We start from the raw sequence: 14,142 nt of genomic DNA, 5'->3' as shown, positions 1-14,142 counted from the left end.
TGCAATTACCCTTGATTGGCCTGGTTTGTCATCACATTAGCTACAAAGCTCAGCTGTCTATTTCCTTCCCCACGTTTCATCCTCTCTACGCAGCAGCCTGTAAGCCCTTGACTTGTAAACTCCCTCTATAGCCCTTTTCGGACGGCATATAAATTACCTGAGGACCTCGGTAATATATGTTTTACCTGGGGTAATTCGGTAATTTTTATCCCGTCCGGACCGACCATGTCAGTGATTTACTCCGGGGACCCCAGTAATTATTCCGGCTGGAATTACCTACTGTTTTTCAGCAAACCCTGAGGTCCTCTGATAATTATATTACCGTCCGGATTGACATGTCAGTATTTGGTACACATTGCATGATTTTGCGCGATATTAATAGGCAAGGCAAGTTTATTTGTATAGCACATTTCATACAACAGGGGCAATTCAAAGTGCTTTACATGCATTATTTAAGCAATATCACACGAGAGGGAGTGTGTTATACTGAATATCAGCACGGCTGTGATTCGGTCATAGGTACGAGGCCGCTAGGCCGAGTACCGAAGACAATCACAGCCGTGCTGATATTCAGTATAACACACGACCTCGAGTGTGATATTGCTTTTATACAACAGTTCTACAGCGCAATTTATTAATTAACAGTAATAAGTGACAACAGATTATTATTTGTTTGTTTATTTAATCATTTATTTTGGCTCCGTCAAGAAAAAATAGTTCCCCAACGGGACTGTTCAACTGGACTGTTGCCTAGTAACCTGAACACAAACTAGCTACTTTGTATCGTGGCTAGCTACTTTGTATCGTGTACATTTATTTGTACATTTCAATGTATTGTGCAACCAGTGAAATATGACTCGGTTGACAGTCGCTTTGGTGGCATGTGTGAATGTGATTCAGAGTCAGACCAGTTGACATCAGACAGCACGCTGCTCCATCGTTTTCTAGTGTGCACATTAGTCAAATATCAACATGAGTCAACTCTCTAACAATGAATACGGTGAGGTATCGAGTAGTACACAGTCTATTCTAGCACAAGCAATTGAATCAGACGCGCCTCTTGAACTCACACTGACAAATGTCCGCAGGTTAGAACAGCGGTACGATGGCGCAGGGCCGCTCTACAATGTAGTCTAATTAACGGTCATTTAGAACACCTGTGCGGCGGAGTGATACATCTAGTTAAAAGTCCCAGTGCTGTTATACTGTATATCGTAACTCACGGAATGCCTCTTGTCCAATCAAATTACTTGGTCGGAACTAACTGTTGTATAATTAAAAATACAGCAAGAGGAGCATAAGAAAATAAAAATTACAATGAATAAAAGCAAATATAAGTAAATAGATAAAACATTTAAAAAGACAATAGTTAATGGAAAAAAGACATTGATAGAAGTGTTTGTGTTTAATCATAACTGGTGCAAAACATGAAGGTTTTTAGCTTAGATTTAAATATTTTAAGGGTTTGGGCCTGTTTGATTTCTTCAGGGAGTTTGTTCCAGGAGCATGCAGCAGCGTGACTGAAAGCTGCTGCACCGTGTTTTGTTTTTACTCTTGGAATTATTAGCTGATTTGTCTCAGCTGACCTTAGGGACCTTGCGGGAATATAGGGTGGGAGGAGATCTGATATGTATTTTGGTCCAAGACCATTTTGTGATTTGTATGTAATTAGGAGGATTTTGAATTCAATTCTCTGAGAGACTGGTAGCCAGTGCAGGGATCTCAGGATTGGTGTAATGTGTTCAAATTTCTTTGTTTTTGTTAGGACCTTAGGCGTTTTGGATGAGCTGCAATTTACGAACAGCTCCTTTAGATAGGCCTGTTAGTAGATCATTACAATAATCAAGTCTACTCGAAACAAATGCATGGATGAGTTTTTCAAGGTCTTGCTTGGACATGAAACCTCTCATTCTTGTTATGTTTTTCAGGTGATAGTAGGCTGATTTAGTTATCGAGTTTATGTGGTTGTTGAAGTTTAGATCGGAGTCTAGAATTACACCAAGATTTCTGACCTGTTTTTTAGTGTGAAGAGAGAGAGAATCAAGTTTTGCACTGACTTTCGATCTTTTGTCAGGTGCACCGAATACAATAATCTCTGTTTTCTCCTTGTTTAGTTGGAGGAAGTTTTGTGTCATCCAGGCGTTTATTTGCTCAATGCAATTGCAGAGATTGTCAATGGGACTATAGTCGTTCGGTGAGAGGGCTATGTAGATTTGAGTGTCATCCGCATAGTTGTGGTAGGCAATTTTGTTCTTTTTTATGATGTGTCCCAATGGAAGCATGTAGAGATTGAATAGAAGGGGGCCAAGGATTGACCCTTGGGGAACCCCACATGTCATTTTAATTTGGTCAGATACAAAGTTGCCAATGGAGACATAGTAGCTTCTGTCCTGTAGGTAGGATCTAAACCAGTTTAGGGCAGTGCCCGAAAGTCCTACCCAGGTTTTTAGTCTATCTATTAGAATGTCATGGTCTACAACAGCGTCAAAGGCAGCACTAAGATCTAGTAGTATCAAAACTGAGATTTTTCCGGAGTCTGTGTTTACGCGAATGTCATTAAGGACCTTAATAAGGGCCGTTTCAGTGCTATGTAGGGGGCGAAAGCCTGATTGAAAGTCATCAAAGAGATAATTTAGGGTCAAATAATTGCTAAGTTGTTCGTGGGCAACCATTTCAATAATTTTTCCTGTACAGGGAAGGTTTGATATGGGTCTGTAGTTGTTTAGTACAAATGGGTCTAGGCCGTTCTTTTTTAGTAGAGGCTTAATAACTGCAGTTTTCAGGGCTTCAGGGAAGATTCCTGATGAAAGGGAGGTGTTAATTATTTGTATTAGTTCGCCTGCCATGCAGCTAAATATGTTTTTTAAAAAGCTTGTTGGCAGGACATCAAGGGCACAGGTGGATGGTTTAAGACGTGACATGATTTTATCTAGGGTCTTGTAATCAATGGTGTTAAATTGTGACATGGTTGTTATGTCCGCCCTATTTGGGGTTGTTAATGGGGACATGTTTTTCATGCCTGACACAGAAGACCTAATGCCTTGTCTAATGGTTTCTATTTTATTGTTAAAAAAGGATGCAAGCTCATTGCATTTACTAGTTGAGTGAAATTCCTGAGCAATGGGTGTTGGGGGATTTGTTAGTCTGTCAACAGTTCTGAAAAGGATGCGGGCATTATTGATGTTATTGTTTATGATCTTAGAGAAAAATGATTGCCTGGCACTTCTTATTTCTAAGTTATAGTTTTGAAGATTCTCTAATACTAGAATTTACCGCTTTGACCGGGCTGTGAGATCTAAGGTATTAGCAGGGCTCTACAGTGCGACCATTTCACTCGCATTTGCGACAAAAAATACATCTGTGCGACTAGAGAAATAAATTCACGAGCACACGTGCGAGTACCGTTTTTTTTTTTATTATAAAAATAAATCTGCGCGAACCGTGTGGCCACATTTTAAGCCGTCAGCCAGCCCGCTACGACCACGGGAAGTCATGTTAAAAGTGAAGTTACTTCTGTTAAACTGGCGCTAAGCTAACATCGCTAATCGCTAACTGCCTCCTGGGCCTTAAAGAGACAAGCGCCCTTTTCTCATCTCAAGCTTCATTAGCTTCATTAGCTCACCACATCTACAGATTTGGTCCCACACACTCCAGATTTGAACCCAAGGTTACAACCAGGGTTAACTACACAGGGTAGAAAGTAGAAAGCTCTCAGACCTTCAGAACCCATTGAAAGTAGTGGAGGTACTCCAGAAGTCCAAATGCATCTCTAATCCTAGGAAACCCTAGGAAGCAAGTTGCCTAATGGCATGAAAATGCAACATGTTGTACTTGAGTGTGGCAGAGAGGTGGGACCCCCGGGGATGGTGGTGTGCTAACAGCTAGCCGCCGCAGAGGCACCGTGCTGGGCTGGCCACCTCCACATGTCACCACCCCGGGCAGCATGGGGCTGGGGACTGGTCATCTGGATGTGGGGTAGTTTAATACCCCTAGATGTGGAGTTGTCTGGCCACCGTGTGTGACTGATGTAGCCTGACCCAGCAGCAGGGAGGTGGGCAGCATGGAGACAGACCTCTGCATGGCCTGGCTGGGCTGCTAGCTGACAGACCTAGCCCTAAAGCCTGGCTGGGCTGCTAGCTGACAGGCATGACATGGATGAATGAATGAACATGCTGCTAACCAGGAGAACTTGACACAGCTAGTTACCATAATACAATGCCATCAACTCTGCGTCTAGTAGGGCTGTAGGCATGGGCCAATGTGTGATTTTGGTGCAAAAATGGCAAAATCACTAATAAAAATGTGTTATAATTACATTTTTCACTGTGCTCCTAAATTTCTTTGTGTGCCCCTAACATTTTTCATTTAGGAGCACATGTGCTCCTAGTGAAAAAGGTTAGCGTAGAGCCCTGATTAGGTGAGCTCTGTGCAAACAATGGATGTGGCCTATGGTTATCCACTATCGGATAACCAAACCACCTAAAAGGTTAATTCTAGCGAATTTACCTAACATTAGCTTGTAAACTGTGCAGTTTATGGTCTGGATCTAGCACTCTATAAATCACGGTGTCTGACAACACACAGGGATGAAGTTAGGGGTGGGAATCGCAAGGTAACTCACGTATTGATAACCGTACAATATTTTGCCGCCCGTACCCGAGTTAAAGGGAAGCCTTGTTTTGAAATATAATCGTTCCAGACTTTATATGTCGTATCTGTTTTTCCCCGCTTTGCGCCATTTCAGCCATTCATCTTCTTAATTTTGATAACATCACAACATTCTGATAGAACATCGACATGCTAGAAACACATAACTAACTACACATAATTAGATGATCACACAGCCCCAAACGCGAACACATCCCAAAACGAACGTATTTACAAACGTCTCCCTTACCAGTAGCCTACAGCAAAGGAGAATAGTAAATCCAATCAACACATTATGAGTATTTTGTGATCGTTAAACTGCTGTTTATTATATCGAGTGGGTACTTTAAAAAGTTTCATGTTATGAAAAAAAACGAGTCTACGAGTGGTTTCGGCTGCGTTCGTAAATTCGCTCTGGAAATCTGATCAGCAGTCATGGAATGCCTCTTGTCCAATCAAATGACTTGTTGTTGCTACACGTGCGTTGTGTTGTGGGTCTGATAAAACATCCGGCGGGAACAGCTTCTTTAAAAATATTACCGAGGTCCTCGGGTAATTTATATGCCATCCGGACAGGGCTTATTTCTTACCTTTGACATTTTGTGACCTAAGGCTGATGTACTTCCTCAGCTTCTTGGTGGCTTTGGTTCGGATGGGCTTCTCGTTAGAAGCCAACCTCTGGGCCAGCAGGATCTCCGGTGCTTGTTGTATCGGCGCCATGTTCCCACCATGTGATTCACGTGGAAACACTTCTGGCCGAGCAGCAGTGACGCATTTCTCTCTGCGCTCTCCCCTCACACGTGTTCTTCCTCCTGCGACGCAGAGTGATGATGTCATCCGTCAAACTCGAGTTGTACGACGTGATGCTTTTACACCACAGGGTGGCGCTGTTTACCCACCTTTTCAGATTTGTTTTTCTCTCACTATGGCTAATAAGCATAGATGCCACAGAGAGGCAGAGTTCTATGTGGTCAATATTGCCACTGAGGGAATTCATAAATGACACCTCAGACCAGTATTAAAAAGACAGACAGACAGGTACTTTTAAATACCAACAATATGTTTATTAGTGAAATTCAGAGGAAAGGTGTCGTTTGTTTGCAGTGAAGATCGATGAGTCTTTCCCAGGTCAGTTTGTGTCCGGGGTGGGAGGCTTGTCTTCTGCTCCATCTCCCTCTGTTGCCTTTGCCATATCTGCCAATAGAAATACACACTTAAGATATATCTCTATCTCTCTCTCTCCTCCCCCCTCCCCCTCTCTCTCCCCCTCCCCTCACCTGCGGGGGAGGCTTCCTTCGCTGGGGTGGAGAGGGACAGGCTTGTGACGGCCTTGGGTTTCCACTTCAGCACTGTGGGGGTGACGATCTCATCCTCCTCGCCGTCGCCTCGCCTCTGTCATGGAGGGAAGAGTTTAGGGTTCCCCTTTATAGACAGTATGTCTGAGCACACTGCTTCTCCTAACATGTGTTAACATTTTCTCTCCCAATGACACTATTGTTATGTTTTGAGCGCAATGCCGTGTTCTGGATTTTGCTGTTGTGGTACTGTTTTATTTTGTTGTTCTTACACAGCTAAGCTCAACAACATTTACAACTCCAGTGCACAACTCGTATGTGTACATTCATCACCAGCCAAGTCATGATGCATGCAGCTAATAAATCATGCAGCTAGTAATACTGGTTATTTTGTGTATCCACCACTAAGGGTGTCGTGCAGGAAATGTACACAGGAAATAAACTAGTTTTCTACACTTAAAAAAATAAGGCACATCAGCAGAATTCTGTGGTTGCCGTGGCACCTCGCCCTCCTGAAGGCCCTATGGAGAAAATAGCCCTCCCCATGCCCCGGAGTAGGGAGACCTGGACTGAGACCTGGACCTGGAACTCATCTGGGCTTTCACATTTTTACCATTCTCCTCGTCTGACGCAGGCTGGAGTTTTAGTCGAGAGGGAGAGATTGTTAACGTGTCTTTGTCTCTATCTCTTCCTCAACTTTGAACAAATATTTCAAGGGAACCACTTAGGGAACCACTTTAGGCCTCAAGTGGCATGACTAGGAGGGGTGTAAGAATGTGCTTAGTACATAGAAGCTTGTAATATCACTTCTTGCAGACTCCTGGTAGAGCGACACAACTGGTACCTGTATGTGGTTTTACCTGATCCCCTTGAAGATACTCTCCATGCTGCTCGCACCCATTGTCGAACACATACTTCCCTGGTCCAGAGGGCTGAACAAGAGCAACAATGAATAGCATTGATTTAAAGTTCACAACAATGAAACTATGAAACTATGATGAGTATACATGATATCTTTGTGAAGTATGTTGGGACTGAGATATGCCAGGGTGAGCAAAAATGAATGAACTGCAGCGCATAGAGTGTATGGCTGGTGTTGTAAATAGTCTGGTGAAACAAAGAGACATGTTTTCACTTCTAGATGTGCTTTGCCTTGCAAAAAGTAGGAAACTGCAGTCGAGCGCTTTAAGCACTCTTAAGTAAGAGATGAGAGAACAATAACACGATGTGCTCCAAATATCTCAATATTGTATAACTTTTCGCAACCCTAGTATGTACAAAGTGTAACTAATTACAAGTATAACAAGACAACATCTGAACTTAATACTGACAATCAATTGTATTTCTTTCAAATAAGCAGAGCAGAGTATTATTGTTTTCTAGGTAAGACACTGTCATCTCTCTTGCTATACTCTACCAGGTTAACGGCAGAGTTAGTTAGACCTGCTGACTTACATTGTTATTGAGGAAGTTGCCTTGGTATCTGTGGTTCAGGTGGATTAATTCTCCCACTGACTCCATTTTGCCGTTCATCCACGTGCCCATGTACCTGGAGCCTGTGCCCTCGTAGCTGTAGGTGCCCTGTCCGTGCCTGGCCATGCAACAAAAGGGAGAGATGGTGGGTGGGTGGGTTAGGGACAGAGAGGGACAGAGAGACTGATCTGATGTCTTTTATTTGTCTTTAACTCCCGTAATCTCTTTACATGGTAGTTAGTACCTTTGATGGCGTAACCACTCCCCGTCATATGTGTCTCCGTTGGGGTATGTGTAGATGCCGTGACCCTGCCGCTGGTCATCCACCCAGCTTCCTATGGGAAAGGGGGGGGAGGGGGGGGGTAAATGTCTGCTCACACACACTCAGGGGAGCATACTGCATGTGAAGAAGTTGCTGTTTTTTCAATTTGTCACACTCATACCGCCTTTTTACATTACCTTCATATTTTGACCCTTCTGGGTAGTAGAAGATGCCCTGTCCATGCTTCAGGTTCTGGTAGTATTCTCCTATGTACCGGGCTCCGTTCTTGAATCGGTATGTCCCCTGAGATAGAAATAAGTCAATGTGGGGTCAATGATCCTGACGTCCGGCCTACCTGGCAAGATCATGGAAGGCAGCTATCCTCCTAGTCAGTAAACTGTAAGATATACTGTATATAAATAGTTTATTCAGTTTATATAAATACAATTGAATGTGCAATAATACTATGTGCAATATGACAACCCTCGGGTACATAAGGTTCAGAGATAGGAAATGTTAGGATATTTATAGCATAGCATAGAGTACAGCACAGTGTTTTATTGTATAGTATAGTAGTATAGTATAGTGGATAGTGTATATAGCCTTTATTTATGTAAACCAGCTCTTTTCCCTTCTTGTTTTTAGTATTTTTTTTACTAGCACCACCCCCCTCCTAAATTTCGTTGTATGGTACCTGTACTGTATTAATGACAATAAAGACCATTCATTCATTCATTCATTCATTCATTCATTCATTCATTCATTCATACATTCATACAACTTACCTGTCCAGATCTTTTGCCATTTTCATACATTCCCTGATAGGTGTCTGAGTTGGGGAAAACTGCTCTCCCCACCCCATGTCTCTCTCCAGCTTCATTTCGGTCCCCTTCATATTCCTGTGTTAAGTTAAGTTAACGATTTAAGCTAAATTAACGAGTTTATGATAAAAAAAAAGTTAGCTAAAACTAAAATACACATTTTGCTCACCCCAAGGTAACCTTGATCGTCATCAAAATCCTCAGATCCAACATCCGACATCGTTTCCAGTATCGATTAATTAGTTTGACTTTAACTGTTGGGTCAAATAGAACTGGTAGCTAGATACAACTGTTGCTAACGACGGATAGCCACGAAGGAATCACCAAAGTGTTTACGGTTGTCATGACAATGACGGAACGTGATCAGACACGTGACCGTAGAAGATGCGCGTGCTACTTACAACCGTCAAAAACATTTACACGTTTGGTTGTGGATCATTGATAATAAATACGGGTGTGGATAAGATATGCATCTCATATTTCGGTGTGTGGACATACATTCACTAAATGTAATTTACTAGGCTTACTATACTCAATATAGGTAAATGGTGTCATTTCCTCTACAAAAGATATGGCTTATCATGGGTGATAAGGACCCCCAGTAAAAAATATTGTTGAAAAACCCATGCCTTTTATCTTTTATGTATATCATTTCCTTGTGCATATGTCTAGTTACTAAGACTCTAGTAGCTGCCTGCCTATGGAAGCATATAGCTGACTTAACTCAAATGCTAATGCAATATGAGATTGCAATTGCATGTTCCACTTTTGCATGCATTCTTTCAGGCAATATTCAAATTCAAATGCAATTCTAATGATTTGCATTTTCATTTTCATGTACCTGATGTGCACATTCACTGTCAATATTAAAATTATAATGCAAAGCCATTTGACATTTAATTTGCAAAGTCATGCGCTGCTTTGTAGCTGACAAAATTCAAAAGTTCATTCTAATGTGCAAATGACTATGCAATCCCAAAATATCCCAAAAATCCCAAAATTCATTTGCCACTTTTGCCTGCGTTATTTGAGTCAATATTCAAATTGTAATGCAATAATGTGATTCGCAATTGCATTTACATGTTCTAGTAAACACATCCGCTTTGTAGCTGACAAAATTAAAATGACCATGCAATCCCAAAATAGCATATTCTTTTGCCACTTTTGCCTGCGTTATTTAAGTCAATATTTAAATTGTAATGCAATAATGTGATCAGCAATTGCATTTACATGTTCTAGGAAACGCATCCGCTTTACAGCGGACAAAATTCAAACTCTCTATGCAATTCTCATGTTCTACCGGCCTGTCAGTCGTTCTCTGGGGGCGGGACAATGTTAAGCAATTGCATTTACATGTTCTAATCATCATGAAGTGCTTCGAGAAACTAGTCCGGGCCCACATAGTCACACGCCTCCCGCCCAACCTGGATCCATACCAGTTCGCCTACAGAGCCCACAGGTCCACAGAGGACGCCATCGCGACGACTCTCCACTCCACTCTATCCCACCTGGAGAGGGGAAACAGCTACGCGAGACTGCTCTTTGTGGACTTCAGCTCTGCCTTCAACACCATCCTTCCAGACAGGCTAGTGACCAAACTACTAGACCTGGGACTATCACACTCTATATGTGCATGGATCAAGGACTTCCTGTCCGACCGCCCCCAGAGGGTGCGGGTGGGCTCCCACACCTCCACAGCCCTCAGACTCAGCACTGGGTCCCCCCAGGGCTGCGTGCTAAGCCCCATCCTCTACAACCTCTACACCTACGACTTCACCCCCGTCCACCCCAGCAACTCCATCGTAAAGTTTGCAGACGACACCACCGTGGTGGGCTGCATCTCGGGGGGGGGGGACGAGGCCGCGTACAGGGATGAGGTAGAGCAGCTGAGCAAGCTGTGCAAGGTTAACAACCTGCTGCTGAACCAGTCAAAGACCCAGGAAATCATTGTGGACTTCAGGAGGAAAAAATCTGAGGTCCAGCCCCTGCTCATCGACGGAGGGAGCGTGGAGAGAGTCTCAACCCTCCGATTCCTGGGGGTGCACATACAGGATGACCTGTCCTGGAAGAACAACACAGCAGCCATCATCAAGAAGGCACAACAGCGGCTCTTCTTCCTGAGAGTCCTCAGGAAAGACCACATCAGACAGGAGATGCTGGTGGCCTTCTACCGCTGCGCAGTGGAGAGCATCCTCACCTACTGCATCTGCAACTGGTTCTCCAGCTGCACAGCCGCAGAGAGGAATGCTCTACAGAGAGTCGTGAGAACGGCCCAGAAGATCACCGGCGCCCCCCTCCCCTCTCTGGAAGAGCTGTACAACACACGCTGCCTCAGGAAGGCCTCCAAGATCTCCAGAGACCCATCCCACCCTGGGTACGAACACTTTGCTCGGCTGCCCTCGAACAGGCGGTACAGGACCATGTTCGCAAGGACAAACAGACTGAAGCTCAGCTTCTACCCCAGGGCCATCCAGGCCCTGAACACAGCAAAGACCTAGGTTCTGGGCCCTGGACAGTCTGGACAGATTGATGGCAGCTGCTGGATTGAAAATCAGGTGAAGTGCTGAGGCACAAATGTGTACATTTCAAGCCTGCAAACTGCAACACTTTAAATGAAAGTGCAATAACAGTATGTGCAATATGACAACCCTAGGGTACATAAGGTTGCAGAGAATAGGAAATGTTAGAATAGGTATAGCATAGAGTACAGCACAGTGTTTTATTTGTACAGTATAGTATAGTGGATAGTGTACATAGCCTTTATTTATGTAAACCAGCTTTCCCTTCTTGTTTTTTTTTTTTTTTTTCTTTCCTATCACCAGGGGAGCCCCCCCTCCCAAATTTCGTTGTTTGGTACCTGTACTATATCAATGACAATAAAGACCATTCATTCATTCATTCATCATTCATTCATTGTAGGAAACACATCCGCTTTACAGAGGACAAAATTCAAACTCTCTATGCAATTCTAACGTATCCGGGACATGACGGTGCTCTCCCGTCATGTCCACGCCCCTTTTTGGGTGATAGCAGTGTAGAAGTTTGACTGGCGGTCAATGGAAATTTCTGGTCTTTGCTACTTTAATCAGATAAAATAAGAAAACCTTAGTGCTTTTTAGATATTAGGAGCCCAAATCCGATTGCCAGTTAGGCAAACTATTATATAGTGTCGTTGCCGATCAATGATCGACGTCGTTATATAGAGAAAATTTATGAAATAGGGGTTGATTCATCAGAGCAGTCATACTTCATCTCCCTGTCATCAGGGATTTGTCGATCTTTGATTTGATTTGCAGTGTAAATCCCCAGATGAGTGTTACATTAGTTTTCTTAAGATAGGATAATGAATAAATCTGTTCAATGGGCATTTGCCTACTGTTAATCAGTAGCCTGTATGGTGTATATGAAGATGTTATAGCTAGCTAGCTACGATTTATCATGAAAATAATGAACAGCAAGCTAGATCCAAAACTAGGGCCGGTGGAGGAGGGCAAGTGTCACATTGGACAGACTACCAAAACAGAAAAATAAAGTATCTTAACGACAGCAAAAGTGATGGATGTCAGAAATTGCCTACATTACCTGGAGATTCAATAAGGTACTTTTATATGACAGGATATGGGTTAGGGTTATATGACACCTGTAGCGAGATAGATAGAGCCAAAAGTAAAAAGTCGCTGAGAGACGCAACCAGGGTCTGGCTGGTAATTGTATGATGCGCCAAACAATCCGCTGAGATGAAAAGTACGTTTTAGAGCATTTATTGAATAGAACAATCAAACTTGGCGACGTACAAAAATAATCCATAAGCGATCAAAACCAGAAAAATAACAAACAATGCGTATAGAATAGAATATACTTTATTGTCCTTGTACAGTTGCCTATACAATGAAAATGTGGTTCTTCTGAAGGTGCAAAAACAGAAAAACAAAACATATACACATAACATATCACAACTATTACACACTAGACAAATTCAAAAGCGAAAATGCTATAAAACAAGCTAAGAGACAATGAGGTCCGTGGTGTCAAGTGCAAATAAAGACAACAATATTAAGAAAATAAAAACAACTATAAAAGCAAGCTAAAAGACATGAGGTCAGTGTCTCATCTGGTTCATCAGTGGTTCATCTGCGTCATATGCGTATAATGCGGTCAACAAAAATACATCGCTCCCCTCTCTCTCCACTACCGCAATGCAAGGTGCGCAGGTGCTTAAAATACCTTGCAATATCACCCCCCATAACCATATGACTTCTCAATACGGTGATCAAGGCAATAAACAAACAATCAAAGTAGGATTACAGACTTTCAGTCTGCCTCCATCCATGTGGATGAACCACCCAAAGGCCTGAGGTGTTGTCGGAGGCATGAATATGATAGGGGGTATTAGTATAACAGGCTGGGTTTATTGTGAGTTTACTTGTTTGTTTATTGCCTTGATCACCGTATTGAGAAGTCATATGATGAGACACTGACCTCATGTCTTTTAGCTTGCTTTTACGCCTTTAGCAGTTGAATTTGTACCCCTTTTTGGGGGGGTGGTGTTACTGCAGGTGCCATGAGATCCAGTATATTCTTTCTTGGGTCGGTGATCCTTACCTTCCTTCTTGCTCTTGCGTCCAGGCCTCGGCATTTCCATTTAACTTGTCCTATCGTCTTGCCCATCTTTGCTGCTATGCATCCAGCACTCTCATTCTTGTCTTTTCCCTTGTATAGGGCTCTCAATCTGAGGAGTTCTTCCACCTCCTCAACGCTCCAACTCAGGCGCTTCGCTCTTGTCTTCTCTCGATCTGGGGCTTGGGCCTTCTCTCTGTTCCACTCGAGTTTGTGCCTATCTCTCCGGTGTTGTGAGACTCCGACTCGCGTTGTGAATGTGCTTCCACATGTTCCACATGAGAACGCTTGATTTGCCCCTTCGATCCTGTGCCCCTTAGCCCCCTCACATTTGGGGACATGACATGCGATCGAGTGATATTTGTCGGCGGATCTCGGGCATCCTCGACACCCAAATTTCAACAACACGTTATTATGCATACCCTTATAATGTTTCACCATCCTACCTATTTTGTATGGCCCTGCTTTACATGCTTCGCACCAGTATTGGCTCACGTTGCTAATTTTGGGTTTCTTCTTCCCTCCGGTCTGCTCCTCAACGAGACCGTTGGCGAGAGCGGCTTTCTCCGCCGCAGCCTCCAGCTCCTCCGCCTCGACCTCTATCACTACCTCGATCTTCCTCTTCGTCTTCTTTAAAGGAGTGGGCAGTTCACTCTCGTCGACCACTGGGGTCTCGGGCTCAATTTGACCTTCGACTTCCTCTTCCTGGACCACCGCTTTCGTTTTCTTCTTCTTCTTCTTGAGGGGGGTTTCCGAGGAGGCCTTGGCCACCACCTCTTCTGCTTCAGTCTTGGCTACTGTGAGCTTCTTTTTCTTCTTCTTCAGAGGGGTGACGGCGATACTGACATCAGCTGGGGTCACCTCTGCAGGTGTGGCTTCTGTTGGTTCACTCTCCACCGGTTTTGCGTCGGTTTCAGCAACCTCTTCTCCTGTGGTCTCCTCGGGTGTCTGTTTGACTTTCTTCCTCTTGGTCAACTTCTTGAGAGGGGTGGCAGCGATACTGACATCAGCTGGGGTCACCTCTGCA

At 43.5% G+C, this 14,142-nt stretch overlaps 1 protein-coding gene across 1 annotated transcript; it reads right to left on the bottom strand.

Annotated features, from left to right (window-relative positions):
- Positions 1-5,776: 5,776 nt before the first annotated feature.
- On the bottom strand, positions 5,777-8,718 carry LOC308162840 (radial spoke head 1 homolog; the record flags this gene model as incomplete). The annotated part of the gene is made up of 8 exons (XM_080536980.1): positions 5,777-5,841; positions 5,925-6,039; positions 6,803-6,874; positions 7,398-7,533; positions 7,660-7,750; positions 7,875-7,980; positions 8,463-8,576; positions 8,668-8,718. 8 exons carry the CDS (start codon positions 8,716-8,718, stop codon positions 5,777-5,779), a joined length of 750 nt encoding a protein of 249 aa, XP_080393106.1.
- Between the last annotated feature and the right edge of the window lie 5,424 nt (positions 8,719-14,142).

This window comes from Nansenia antarctica (genome assembly GCF_963989245.1).
Source record: "Nansenia antarctica genome assembly, chromosome: 7".
In the NCBI taxonomy this organism is placed as follows: domain Eukaryota; kingdom Metazoa; phylum Chordata; class Actinopteri; order Argentiniformes; family Microstomatidae; genus Nansenia; species Nansenia antarctica.
Note: the sequence above shows the minus strand (reverse complement) of the source record. Positions and strands in the feature narration are given on the sequence as shown.